Source organism: Macrotis lagotis, chromosome X (genome assembly GCF_037893015.1).
Source record: "Macrotis lagotis isolate mMagLag1 chromosome X, bilby.v1.9.chrom.fasta, whole genome shotgun sequence".
Taxonomy (NCBI): Eukaryota; Metazoa; Chordata; class Mammalia; order Peramelemorphia; family Peramelidae; genus Macrotis; species Macrotis lagotis.
The window spans coordinates 173,407,026-173,422,264 of NC_133666.1; the positions used below are offsets into that span (position 1 = coordinate 173,407,026).

Sequence of the window (15,239 nt, forward strand, 5' to 3'; positions counted from 1 at the left end):
TGTTGTTGTTGTGCAGTCATGCCTGACTCTTTATGATCCCATTTGGGGATTTCTTGGCAAAGATACCAGAGTGGTTTGCCATTTCCTTTTCCAACTATAAATACTACTTCATTTGATCTTCATAATAATCTTGGGAGATAGATACTATTACTGTTTCCATTTAACAGATGAGAAAACTGAGGCAAGATTTAAACTCAACAAAAATGAGTTTTACTCCAGGTCCAGTGCTGAATCTACTGTGCCACCTAGCAGATCGGTACAGGGCAGTTTAAATGTATCACATAACACTTAGTTGCCTTATTTAATAGTCAGGCAAAAAACATTTATTAAGCCCCTACCATGTGCTATGGACTGTGCTCAATGCTTTAGTAATCCACCTCATTATGATCTTTAATACCACACTAAATGAGAGGTACATGAATGACAAGACCCTGAGAGTTCTTTCCCTCTCTGTAAGTCATTTTCCAGGAGCCCTACACAAAAAATTTGTAGTCATCTAAGTGAATCCTGTGCACTGTCCCTTGGACACATCTTATGTAGTCTACTCAAACAGTAAAAACACCCCAGTCTTCCACTGAGTTTATTCCTCTTCTTGTAGCCCCAGTGCTCTTGTCCATCAGTCTTCCATTATCCTGTAAGTTTTGTCCCAAAGGCATGGATTACCAGAATGTTTTCGACTCTTTGCATAGTTTGCTGCTAGTATTTATGGTAAAGAGGATAGGGTACTAAGCTCAGAGATAGGATTATCTGGATCCAAACTTTACCTCAGATACTTACTAGCTGTGTAACTCTAGGCAAGTCTCTTAATCTCTCTGTACCTCAGTTTTCCTCTGTAAAATGATGGGGTTAGATTTGATGATCCTCAAGCTACCTTCTGTCTCTAAGTTCATGAGCCATTGATACCATGAATAGGCTAGAACTGATCTCAGTGAGATCATAGAAAGATTAGTTAGCTCTAGATATACCAGAATAAATGTCTACCTTCTTCCTGACACACATCTTCCTTGGGAAATTCAGTCAATTAACAAGCATTTATTGAAAATTTGCAAGGAAGGAATTGTGTTAGACTTCTGAATATATAAATATAAAGACTGAAATGTTTCCTATTTGCAAGGAGTTTGCATTTTAATCCAAACATATTATGACATAACCCTGGCAGGGATAGCCTCATTCAGTTTACAAAAGCCCAGCATATTCAAAAAGCATAGAAGTAAAAATCTTATAAAAATAAGTGAACATAATTAATAATAGTAGTAGTAATAACCATCATTTAAGGTTTATGAAGAATTTTACAAATATTTACAATATGTGAGATAGATGCTATTATTGTTCCCATTTAACAGAAGAAGAAATTGTGGCCAGGTCATGGGAAACATTAGATGCCAAATTGACGACTTTATACTTAATTCTAATTAAATTGCTTCAAATATTACTTCTACTCTGGGTAACTGACCATTCTTACCAGGAGCTCCATACTTCTCAAAAATCATAAGGTTGCTCCCAGTCTTAGATATGGTCACCTCAAAATACTTATTTGCCTATGACCATGAAACAACAAACAAAAGAGGCAAAGGCAAAAATTCAAGTTTAGGTTTGTCTTCATTGCCATGGCAACATGGAGGCAGGAGAAAGAAGGGCTAAGTCAGAGAGATTCAGCCAGTGAATCAGGAAGGACAGCCAGTCACAATATTGTAAGGAAGTAGGACCTGCTGCAGTAAACCCTTACATATACTCTTTCTTTCCCCTTCCTTCCCCCTGATAGCCCAGGCCAAATGTGAGAGAGCTGAGGGACTCAGTGGCCAGTATTTTCTGAAGCCTCTTCTTAACTTAAAATTTACTCCCCATCATGAATTCTATGATCCAGCTATTCTTAGACTCCTTGCTATTTCTCACATTCAACTGTCCATTTCCTACCTCTAGATATTTGCCCTAGCTGTCCCCCATTCTTGGAATGCTAGCATTTCTCAACTCTGTCTTTTGGTTTCTTTGACTTCCTTCAAGACTTAATTCAAACAATGCTTTCTGTAAGGAAGCACATTATTTCTAATCCCTTCAGCCTTCCCCCTAACATTTGTCTTAACCTGGCTTGCCTTCTAGTCCTAGGTCTCATTAGTGAGAATGATGAATCCTATAAAGTAGCCTAGTTATAGAATTCAAATTTAGCAATTGTGTAAAAAATTGTAATTACTTCAAGACAGAAATAATAGAAATATGCCATATGAAATTGATTAACATATTATGTTAAGAATCAGGACCTGACTGTATTTACATGTTATCTCCTTCATTAGGAATTGAATTCCTTGAGGTCAGGAACTAGTCTTACCTTTCTTTATATCCTGAGAATTTAATATAATGATGGTACATAAAAGCACTTAATAAATGTTTGTTGACTGACTAACTATTCAATGGGAAATCAACCATAGGGAGGTTAACTTATCCATGGTCACATAGATAATAGGCATTACTTATGCCAGAAGCCTAAACAGCACCTGGCACAGCTTGGCACTTAAATAAATGGATGAGCCCCCCAGATATAAATGATGTATCAGACCCAGATCTCTAACACAAAGAAGTTGGTCCAATTTCAGGACCCTATCTCTAATAATAATTTTGATAGCTCATGTTCTCACCTCTGATTTCCCCTCAGAACATCAGAATCTATCTTTTGTCTCTCAAAAGACTCTGCAAACCCTTAGAACTTAGGTTAACAAAAGCATTTGTTTATTCAAAATAATAATTGCTCACAGAAAGAACTCATATCTGAGCATATGACAAAGGTAGCATTCTTTGCAATAGCCATTTTTTCTCCCCAAAGCTTCAGCTAATATTGCTTGTCAATTTTACCACTTATAAATTCCTTTCTTTTAATAGAATTAAAATCCTTGAGAATGTGACTCCTCTCCCTATCCCTAATGAATCTGTTTGGTTCCAGTGGGTTCCAATAGTTCCTTCAACCTGCTCTATATCTCTTAGTACATCACTGATAATCAGATGAGACGTCTTCCTTTAGTCTATGACTAGCCTCACTCTCACACATTTGGCAAGTTAGCTATAGTTTATCTTGAGTAAATGTCTCTAAGAGTCTGCCTGATAAATCTCCTCTAACTTGCACCTTGTTTCTAAATTCTGTTGGTGTATATATGCCTGCTCCAGGTTGACATATGCAGATATTTTTGAAAGTATCCCAACCCTCTCCCCCCAACTTTTTAGTGTCTGTTCATTATATAGGGTCTCTTTTTCAGTGGGAAGCTAATAAGCTGGACAATAATAGGCATGTTTTAACTAGAATATTTTTTTCCTTGCTTAAGAAGACAGAATACATCACTATCATACCAAAGATGTAGACTCAACTTATAGTTAGATGAACTGAATTTCATTCATCTAAATAGACCTCTCTAATCAAGTCTCATTGTAAAGCTATATATCTCTAGCTGACAAGCAAAACCTTTCTCACCTCAGGAAATTTCTTTTTTTGTAAATATTCAGTCGTGGCATGGTCAAAGTACTTGGCATAACCTTCATTGAGGCTGAAGATCTTCCCTTTTTTTTTAATTTTGACATCTTTGTCCACCAGGATAAACTCACCAAGAGCCTGAAGAGAAAAAAAAAAGAATATATATTAAGAATAAAACAATCAAACAAATAGGGGTTCTGAACTTGGCATCATAGATTTCAGGGACTCATGAACTTGGAACAGAAAATGCCATTTTTTTTGTTTTCTTTTTTGTTTTTGCAAGGCAATGGGATTAAGTGATTTGCTGAAGGTCATACAGCTAATAAGTATCTGAGGCTTAATCTGAACTCGGATCCTCCTGACTCTAGAGCTGGTATTCTATCTGCTCCTCCACCTACCATTAATTTCACTAAGTTCTAACTGAAATTCAACATTTCCTTCTATTATGATTTTTAAAAACACAATTCTAGTAAAAAGTCCAAAAGCTTCACCAGATTACCAATGTTTCATCACTCACATACACATCATACACACACACACACACACACACAGAATTAAGAACCCCTACTCTCATAAAAAGGCCTAGTAACATGACTAAGGTAGTTCTGGATTTGGTCCCATGATTTCTTTATAGTTCCCTAGATTAACATCCCCATTAGCAAAGTATCACTTGCCTTCAGTAATGATGGGACAGAAGTTTCTCTATGGAAAGTTTTTGTGGGCTTCCTCCAAAAGATATTTTTCCTTAAGGGGCAATTTATAGCAAATATAAATGAACTTATGTTATTGAATTTCTTTCTTTTCCCTTTTCTTAAAGGAAACCTGTATATGCGACATTTAGTTTAAAATTTAAAAAAAATTAGAATCAAGATTATGAGTTTTTGAGATGTAATCTGAAAAAAATTTCCTACTAGACCTGTATTACAAAAGAAATAAAAAAAAGGGGCAGCTAGATGACACAGTGGATAGAGCACTGGCCCTGGAATCAGGAGGACCTGAGTTCAAATCCAACCTCAGACACTTAATAATGACCTAGCTGTGTGACCTTGGGTAAGTCACTTAACATCATTGCCTTGCAAAAACAAAAAGAAAAAGGATCTAAATATACAAAAATATTTATAGTAGCTTTTTCTGGTGGCAAAAAATTAGAAATTGAGAGAGTGCCCATTAATTGAGGAATGGCTGAACAAATTGTAGCATGTAATTATGATGGAATACTGGAGACTTACATGAGCTGATATAAAGTAAAATGTACTATTACAAAATTATAGCAATATTGTGAGACTATCTGCTGTGAATGATGTATTTATTCTCAGAAATACAATGATCCAAGACAATTCTGAGACTTATGATGGAAAATGCTATCCAGTCCCAGAGAAAGAAATGCTTGTATTGGAATACAGATTGAAGCATCTTTTTCCCCCCCCAAATTCAAGAAATCTTTTATTGGTTATTTTTAAAGTCATTGGGATTGGTTCCAACAGCTCAGGTTCCTCGCCACTGGTTCTCACAAAGTGTGCTTCTCTGGGTGGAGCAAGCTGACATTTTAGTTGAACCCAAGTGCCTTTTTCTTTGGCTTCTTTCTGCTTCTGATCATTTTCCTTTACCTGCTTCAGGACGCTATCTCTGCTCTTAGAGTGCTTAATATGCTCAATACGTACATTAATTCTCTTGGTTGAATCTGGCTCTTAACCTGTTTGTTTACAACAATGCCTACAGCATGTTGTGGAACATTATAGACTCATCCAGTCTTGCCATGATAACATTTGTGGGGCATTCCTTGCTGAACTGTGCCCATACTTTTGATATCTACAATATCACCTTTCTTGTATATGCACATATATGTAGCCAGAGGGATGACACCATGTTTTTGAAAGGGTCTAGAAAACATGTATCGAGTCCCTCTCCTTTTTCCTTTTGTGTTCATCATTTTGGCAACTCACTGGAATATGGCGGAGCCAGCAGAAAGCTGAAACATCTTTTTTTAAACTTTTCTTTTTTTTCTGGAGAATTTTTTGGGAAATCCCAGCTACAGACTATATATTACTATTACAGACTATACATATTGCATGACAATATATGTATAATCTGTTTTGAATGGATTACCTTCTCAAAGGCAAGTAGGAAAAGAAGGGAGAGAGACAAAGGAGCATGGGAGTGAATTTGAAACTCGAAGTATTAAAAATAAATGTTAAAATTATTAAAACTATTATATGTCACTGGGAAAAATAAAATACTAAAGAAAAAAGGAAAAAATATATTTGGAAATTTTATCTTCCCTTTCTTCCCTACTCCCCTGATCCAGCAACTTGAGCTATTTATAACACAAATTGTACCATCCACTCCCTATTTAATAAATCAATTTCAGAAAAAAATATCTATTTTATCCTACTTAAGACAGTTCATAGCAGAGTCATTGCCTACCTGTATTCAATATATGAAATAATTCACAAATTAAAAGGTTAACAGGTCATGTGCCTACCCTTCCCATTCACATATCCCATGAATCATATATAACTTTTCTGTTGACTCTAGTTACTTATCACATTGGATTCTATGTCTAAGAAGGGAATTGTCTAAATTTATCCTTCTGACTCTCTAAAGATTTCTGGCAGATTTTTAGTAGAGGTATGAGGAGGGAGGGTATTCAGGGTTGTTTTTCTTACAAGGAGTTCTGGCTTGATTATGCATCTTCACAGCCCTTGGATAGTTGTGTATTTGAGTTTCTTATTATCTTCTGAACAGAAGAGCAATTTTGTTGAGAAGAAGGAGGACTAGATTCATGCCACTATCATTCATTAACTTGGTGCCCCAGGACAAATAAATTCCAACATCTCTGAACCTTGCCTATAAAATATGTATAATAATATTTATACTAGCTATGTAACAAAGTAGTAAGGAAAGGGATACAAAAGCTAAAAAGTACTTGGGTCCCCCCAGAGCAAAACTTGGTACCCCCCCACCAGTAGACTAGGGTAGTGTACTTTAGCATTTATAATTATATTATCTTTGGACAAGTTACAAATGAGTTTTTTTTGCTGGGTATTAGAGCCTATATTAAATGATGGTTATCCTGGTTTATCTAGATCTTGACAAAAGATTTTTTTGAATTTTTCTTAATGCTTCCTAAAGATGTTGTTTCAGTTGAAATAAAATTAATGGTTTAATATGGTAATATAAAAATATCCTGGAAGAGAATAGATCTTGATTATATTTCTTCTGTTACTCCACCATCTTGACTCCTAAATCTACTCTGTGTATTTTCACTAGCTATCCTGGATGACTCTCCCTCCTTACCTCTGACCCCTGGATTCCCTGTTTTCAAAAGTCAACAAAAATCCTACCTTCTACAAGAAGTCTTTTCCAATCTCTCTTAGTGCTAATGTTTTCCCTCAAAAATGATTTGCAACTTATCCTGTCTATATCTTGATATACATAGTTGTTTTGAGTTCACTCTCTCATTTAATGGTGAACACCTTACAGAGGCTATATTTTTATTTTCTTTTCTTTGTACTCTCAGTGTTTGGCACAATGATTAGCATATAAGTAGGTGGTTCAGTGTATAGGGTATTGGGCCTGGAGATAGGAAGACCTAGGTTCAAATCTAGTTTGACACTGGCTGGGTGAAGCTGGACAAATCAAATAACCCTGTATGACTCAGTTTCCTCATCTGCAAAATGAGCTGGAGAAGGAAATGTCAAATGACTCCAATATCTTTGCCAAAAAAAATGCCAAATGGGATCATGAAGAGTTGGACATGACTGAAAATGACTAAGCAACAAAAAGGTGCCTGATAAATCATTGTTCATCCTCAACTCTTCATCTAGATTTTGAGTATTGATCTATCCATGTACATTTTTCCTTCCAGTAAACTCTTTGAGGGGAGGGACTATTTCGTTTTTGTATTTGCAGTTCCAGAACAAGGACAATACTGACAGAATCTTGCACCATGTCTGTCTTATAGGAAGTGCTCAATAAATGTTTTTTGAATTGAACTAGTAAAATTTTCACCTGAGACAAAGACAGGGGAGAATTGAGTGTAGGTGAAGTTTGCCTTAGGCTACTTCACGATTTCTATCTTGTTGAACGTGTGGCTGGGGAAAGAGGGGCCCATGGGGTCTGGGTGTGTGTGTGTGTGTGTGGGGATATGTTGAGAAGAACATTAAGACTGCCAGACATAGAGATGAGCAGGATGACACATTTAAAGGCATCACTAGCAGACAAGACTGTTCTACCACTCCTGGGAGTGGAATTCTACAGAGTAGCTATAGGGATGAGGCAAGATTCAGTAGAGATCACCACTTCTGGATTCAGAGAATGGCAGGGCAGACAGGGAAGAAAGGGTGGGGAAAGAAGATGATGGGTAAATAAGGCCTGTCATAATCCTGGCCATAGTTTGGAAAGGTTCTTTCAGCACCTTCTGAGTTACTTATCCATGTGTATCTGCCCTACCCTAATTAAAGCTCTAAGTCGCACACAGAAAAGGATGTGAGATATGGATAAAATGATACTTACAGGGTCCAACATAAAGAGGTCTACTCCTTGTCCAGTGGAAAGAGCTACCAGGGTAGCACTGCCATAGAGAGCATAGCCAGCAGCCACAATATTGCATCCTGGCTGCAGGGCATCCTTTTCAGAAGGTTCATCATCTGTGGTCTGAATAAGAAAAGAAAGCAATATGTAGATTATGTTTTATTTTAAATAGAAAACAAATAACCTTGCCCCAAGTAAATTTGTTAGCATTAAAAACTCAAAACACACCCATAAATGAAATGACAATATGAAATAAAAAAAAACAATAAACAAAGTTTTGAGAAATTTGGATGCTTCTTGAGATGACTTCAATCTTGACCATCACCTCCTAGCAGATATTTACAACTAAGTCCTCCCAGAAAACTCAGGAATTCTTATCCCATCAAATTGAAGACAGGAGAAAGTTAACTAAGAGAGAAAGAGGACATAAGGACAGAGACAGGAGAAACGGACCTCAGGGAGGGGGAGACTTAAGGGTCTATGTGAGTTCATTTTGTGAAGAATTTTTCAAGAAAGGTTTAAATTTTAATTCGCAGATTACTGCAAAAGTTCACAGGCTCCAACCAAAAAGTTCACAAGTTACTACAGAGGGTGTAGCTAGGTGGTGCAGAGGGTAGAGCACCAACCCTGGAGTCAGGATCTGAGTTCAGATTCAGCCTCAGACACTTGATATATCTTAGTGCTGTGACCTTAGGCAAGTCACTTAACCCCATTGCACAAAAACAACAACCAAAAAACCCAACTTACTCCATAAAGTTCATAGGTGACTACAAGAAGTTCACAGGTTACGTTCTTTTGTAAAGAAGCAAGATAGAGAGCTTCAGTAGAAGTAGTGAAATTAAGTAAAGAAGAAAAAGTCACAAACTGGGCTGGTGACAACATCAAGGGAGGAAAGACTATAAGAGGTTATTTGGAGGATCACACTCACCCAGTGCCGGTTGCCTTCACAGGAAGACAAGCAAGCAAAATTAACAGACAAGGCAAGTAGTAGGGAAGGGTTGGGGCAGGAAAGTTTGGGGGATGATGCTCCCTCTATGGAATGCTCTACTACAGCTTGGGCACAAATAGTCCATGTTAACAGCTGGGGTGTTTACTCTAAACTTGCATTTTTCACATTTCCTTTGAGCTGCCTCAATTCTGTCTTGCTCATAGACTACAATACCCTCTCTGATGAGGGCACACCATGATGGGTGGTCCTAAGCTAGTGCCTCCCATGCTGCATAATTAATTCTAAAATTCTTTTTTTTTATGTTTTTGCAAGGCACATGGGGTTAAGTGGCTTGCCCAAGGCCACACAGCTAGGTAATTATTAAGTGTCTGAGACCGGATTTGAACCCAGGTACTACTGACTCCAAGGCCAGTACTTTATCCACTACGCCACCTAGCCGTCCCAATTCTAAAATTCTTAAGAAAGATCTTCAGAGTCTCCTGGTTTATCTCCTTCTGAACACTTTCCTATGAGTGTTCTCCATAAAATAGTCTTTTTGGCAAATTTATGTTTGGCATTCAAACATGGCCAACCCATTGTGGTTGCTCTTTTTTGTAGTAACCTCTGAATGTCTGGCAGTTTAGCTTGAGAAAGGACCTCAGTGTCTGGTTTCTGATCCTGCCAGGTGATCTTCAGAATCTTTCTTAAATGGAAGTGATTCAGTTTCCTGACATGACACTGGTAGACTGTCCAGGTTTCATAGGCAGACAGCAATGAGGTCAGCATAAAGTCTCTGTAGACCTTCAGTTTGGTGGCCAGTCAAATTCCTCTTGTCTCCCACACTTTCTTTTGGAGCTTCCTAAATACTGAGCTAGCTCTGGCAATGCTTGTGTCAACCTGATTATCAGTGTGTACTGCCCTGGAAAATACACTGCCAAGGTAAATAACTTATCCACAGCACTCAAAATTTCTCCATTTGCTGTTATCAATGGTTTTATATATGGATGGTGTGGTGCTGGCTGATAAAGCACTTGTATTTTCTTGGTGTTAATTGTTAGGACAAAATTAGCAAAAGCAACAGAGAATCAGTCTATACATATGTTGCATCCCAGCTTCAGAGGCTGCATTGAGGGCACAATCATCTGCAAACAGAAGGTCATGCACCAGCACTCCCTCCACCTTGGTCTTGGTTTGCAGCCTTTTCGTTGAAGAATTTACCATCGGTGCAGTAACTGACCTTGAAACTGTGTTCAAACTCAGTGAAAGCATTTGATAGCATGGCTGAAAACATCATGCTAAAAAGCATGGGAGTAAAGACACATTCTTGTTTTACTCAATGGTGACTGGGAAATCACAAAAGCATCACCTACTATCCAGAACCCAGGTAAGCATGCTGTCATAAAATTGACATGCAACACTGATGAACTTCTCTGGGTCACATGAGTTTGACACCTGTTTAATTCAATAAACTACTGACAAGATTTTTATGTAGGGTTCAGTCACTCATTTTTTATTTGAGCTTGGCACCACTACCTTAAAGGATACTTTGAGAAAAGTGACTTTCTATTGTAGGGGATCCAATTAGAATGATACCTCTTTTTTTTTTTTGAAGTTTTTGCAAGGTACTGGGTTTAAGTGGCTTGCCCAAGGCCACACAGCTAGGTAATTATTATGTGTCTGAAGCCAGATTTGAACTCAGGTACTCCTGACTCCAGGGCCGGTGCTCTATCCACTGAGCCACCTAGCCACCCTGAATGTTACCTCTTTCAACAAAGCCTCCTCTTATTTCCTAAAGCAAATGATCACAGATTTAGAGATTGAAAGGACATGGGATCCACTCATTTTACAAAGGTTAAGTTCATTTCAGTGACACAAAATCAGGGAGTAACTGAGATAGGATTTCAAACCCAGACCTTTCTGATTGCATGTCCTGCATTCTATCCCTTACTATTCCAAGTAATGATCTTACTTTCCACCACCAAATCAGAAAACTTTGCACCTTTTTTATGAACCTATAAAATATTTTGTATTGTGAAAGCAATAATAATTTCTAATATTTCACAATAATATATTGTGAAAGATGATTAATTTCATTTAGAGAATACTAGGTTTTTAGATCAGGTCACCTAATAAGTCCCCAATATGTTAATCACAATTTCTAGGAGAACGCTGCTCAGAATGTAAGGTGTCCATCCTCCCAGGAAGAGACAAAAGAAGAATTCAGGAACAGATACAAAAAAGATAATCTTTGTAGATCAATTGTTATCAGTAGCTATTAATTTTAAATACGTAGTCCAGAGTAATTAAAATAGCTTTTATTAATTAAATTTTTTGCAAAGGACCATCTCTCCTAGCAAGAAAGGCAGTGAATTACAGCAATGTCCAGTGTTATATACAGTTTGAAAGGCTTGTTCCTCCCCTTTATGCCAATCATTGGTCAGGACCACAATCTAATTAATGTATTCACTCCCATATGTTCCCCCCACTTCCTGATCATTATACTAATGAACACAGGGGAGTGAACAGTAATATGCATGAACCTTCTTGAGCAGGCACACTTGTAAAGGACAAGGACCCTAGGTCAACTAGAAACCAGATGGGGCAGGTCTGATCTAATCTCAGGCCTGATTGGGTCTGGTCAATTCTTTTGTCTTTCACTCACATACCTACCCAAAGGTACATTCATAGGTAGTCCCCAGTCTTTGTAATGCATTTATATATATATATATATATATATATATATATATATATATATATATATTTATATATTAAATTACATTCTGTGGGGGCCAAAAACCCTATATTCTTCCTATCAGTTTTGGTTAGATATGTTGAGCATGAGCCACTAAGAATGTTAAGGATTTTTTCCATTTCTCAAATGATATAAGATTCACAAGCTATCCCTATGGGATCGTCTCTATTACCAATAGATTTTCTTAGGTAAATCCCAGAGAATAAGACTTCATGTCTAATCTATATATTTTCTGTTATGTTTATTTTAACTCTACATTTTTGAGGTTCTTACAAATTTAGGGTTCACAGTTTTTTGTGCCATTGACTGAATCTAGACACAGTCATTGAAAAGAAAACTTTTCCTCCTGATAACACCACAAGAAGGGATTCCTAGAAAACCAGGACAGAGTTTGAGCCTCTAACAGTCTTGTCTGTAGGTGAGGTTTCTTTACTTTTCAAACTTAACTGCTCTAGTTTGAACTATTGTTTTTCTGGGGTTTTTTTTTGAAGTTGAAGTTTCTCTAGGGGGGTTACTTTTTTGTTTTGAGAATTCTCACAGGTTGATGAGAATTGTTTTGGTTTTTAGTGGCAGGATAGGTGCTGAGGACTTATTCCTAGATTTAAGTGAGACATTTTTTGGTAAAAAAAAAAAAAATCTAGTGGTTAGATCTCTGGTACTTTTTTGGTAAAATGAAAGGAATTTTGTCTGGCATCCCTGTCCTTTGTTCAGTATCTAAAATATGTTTTTGGTTTAGTGTCTTATTGTGTCTTTTGGTGTTTTGGTTTTGTGTATAGTTATTGCTGTTTAATTGTTTGTTGTATCTGATCATGGGACAATCTAAATCTAGGCTTAGCGATCCAGTAGAAGGGATATCTGCTTTCTATATGACTAAGCATCAGGACTCTAATGACCATGAATTTTGTCAGCATTGGTGTAAAGTAACAAGTCATGATCCTAAATTATGTTGGTCCAGATGGGTTCTTATGAAAGAGCTAAATTGAACTAATTTAAAACAAAATTAATTTTAAAAACTATTAAGATTTTTAATAAGAAATGAAAATATTTCCATCATTGGTTTAGGGAGATGCTACAAAGAGAGTACAGAGCTGAAATTTCTTCACTTAGGACTCGTAAAAAGATTTTAGCTTCACATGTTTCTTTTTCCTCAACAACCCCTCCCCTTCCTGAGCCACCAGAATCTTCCAAACTTACTCTTCCCCTCTCTTCAAAAGCTCCAGCTTGTCTTCCTTTTTCAGTTTCCTCCTTATTTCAGCTTCCCCCCTCCTTATTCATTGTTCTCTTTACCCCATAATGACTCTTGTTTTGGAGGATCCATCCCATCTGCAAACCTGGGTCACAATCTAAATCCTTCTAAAATCCCATTTTTATCGTCTCCCCTCTATCCTGCCCTCCCCAATCCAAAGGAAACTTCTGTCTCTAGTTCGCATTCTCCCACTCATCTTCACTCATCACTCACTATTCCTTCTCCTTTTCTTTCTCCTTTTCTCTCATTCTTCTTCTCCTCTTCCTTGTCCTTCTAGTTTTCCTCACTCATTCTTTTTCTCTCCTCCTTGTTCTAATCTCTCTTTTTCTACTTCTATTTTACCTCAATCCTTATCCCAGTAATATTCCTTCTTCTCTTTGTTCTCCAATTTCTTCCCCTTCCTACAGTAGTAGGATTCAGCCTACTCACACTGGTTCTGCAGAACCAATGCCTAATTTTATGCTTTATATGGAGTTCGGTGAACCAGTTGTTAAAATGGCACTCATAATCAGGATCCTCTCTAAGTGGTACCTGGACAGCTGCCTAATGTGAAACTCAAACATCTATATACTTACTCTTTTTTAGTATTCATCTGCCCAACAACATTTTCTAAGTGCCCTTAATAATGTTCATCCCTCCATAGTTGAAAAAAAATTGAGAGGACTATGCTTATAATATTTATTTATTTATTTATTCATTTATTCATTATATTTTTATGAAATATTACATTTTAATTCCCTCATTTTTGTTACTTCAATAAACAAGCATACAACATAAAGAAAAAAAGTGTCAAATGGCAAAGGAGTGACAAGCTATCATTTATTTCCACTTTGTGTTATGCCCCAAATTCCCCCAAGATATTATTAGTGTATATGACCAGAAAGGATAATGATCATTGTTGGGAGGGTTGTGGGAAATCTGGGACACCATTACACTGTTGGTGGATCTGTGAACTCATCCAACCTTTCTGGAGAGAAATTTGGAACTACGCACAAAGGGCAACAAAAATGAGCATACCTTTTGACTCAGCAATACCACTACTGGGTCTATACCCTGAAGAAATGATGAAAAAGGGTTAAAAACATCACTTATACAAAAATATTCATAGCAGCCTTGTTTGTGGTGACAAAGAATTGGAAATCAAGTAAATCTCCGTCAATTGGGGAATGACTTGGCAAACTGTGGTATATGTATGTCATGGAACACTATAGTTCTATTAGAAACCAGGAGGGATGGGATTTCAGGGAAGTTGGAGGGATTTGCATGAACTGATGCTGAGTGAGATGAACAGAACCAGAAAAACACTGTATACCCTAACAGCAACATGGGGGTGATGGACTTGCTCATTCCATCAGTGCAACAAAGGGGAACAATTTTGGGCCGTCTGCAAAGGAGAGTGCCATTTATATCCAGAGAAAGAGCTGTGGAGTTTGAACAAGTTCAAGGACTATTCCCTTTAATTTAGAAAAAAAAACAGATCTTACTGTCTGATCTTGTTATCTCTTAGACTTTTTGTCTCTTCCTTAAGGATATGATTTCTCTCTCATCACACTCAATTTGGATCAATGTACAACATGGAAACAAAGTAAAGACTGACATATTGCTTTCCGTGGGGGCGGGGCGTAAGATTTGGGGGAAAATTGTAAAACTCAAATAATATCTTTAATAAAAAAATAAACAAAATAGCTTTAACCAGTAAAGAAAAAAGATATGAGTGTGCTGGTGTTTCCTGAATGGTGGAACAAATAAGAAGCTGGGACTCAATGAACCAATAGAAATATAGATTTCAAAAGTTATCTTACTGCCCATTTCAGAAGCAATGGAAATAGAAGAAGAAAAAAAGAGAATAGGTAGAATGTTCCAACATTGGCTGCTGAGGTCATGTGGCTGCTTTCACTCCATAAGGATATATTAGCTCACTGTGTGTAATTTAATATAATCTAGTTTTATGCACAACTCTTTTATTGTTCTTATTTGAGTATTAAATGCATGAAATATTAAGCTACCTTTTGCTATTTTTTTCTATACTTGAAATGGTCATTAGGGCAGAGAATCAGTTAATTTATTCGAATTCCACCACTGCCTTCTGTTTCATCTTTCTTATCCCCCCAATATTAATCCCTCCCTTATCTCTTCTCTTTGTCCTACAATTGCCTCTTCTTGTATTCCTATCTCATCTTCTTATAGTTCTGCTTATTCTTCTATTCAATTTCAGTCCATTTACTCTTCTCACTCTCCTATTTCATCTCCTCTTTATTCCATCTTTTCCTCCTCTTTCTATTGATCCTCTCCTTATTTCATTCCCTCTTCCTCTTCTCCAAATTAT

At 37.0% G+C, this 15,239-nt stretch overlaps 1 protein-coding gene across 1 annotated transcript in view; it reads right to left on the reverse strand.

Annotated features, from left to right (window-relative positions):
• FBP2 (fructose-bisphosphatase 2) overlaps positions 1 to 15,239 on the reverse strand; it is a 90,184-nt gene that overhangs the window by 48,643 nt on the left and 26,302 nt on the right. Inside the window, exons 4-5 of the mRNA XM_074200834.1 lie at positions 7,970 to 8,110; positions 3,455 to 3,592 (exon numbers count right to left, since the gene is read on the reverse strand). Of these exons, the coding sequence (XP_074056935.1) occupies positions 3,455 to 3,592; positions 7,970 to 8,110 (279 nt within the window). The remainder of the gene's footprint in view (positions 1 to 3,454; positions 3,593 to 7,969; positions 8,111 to 15,239) is intronic.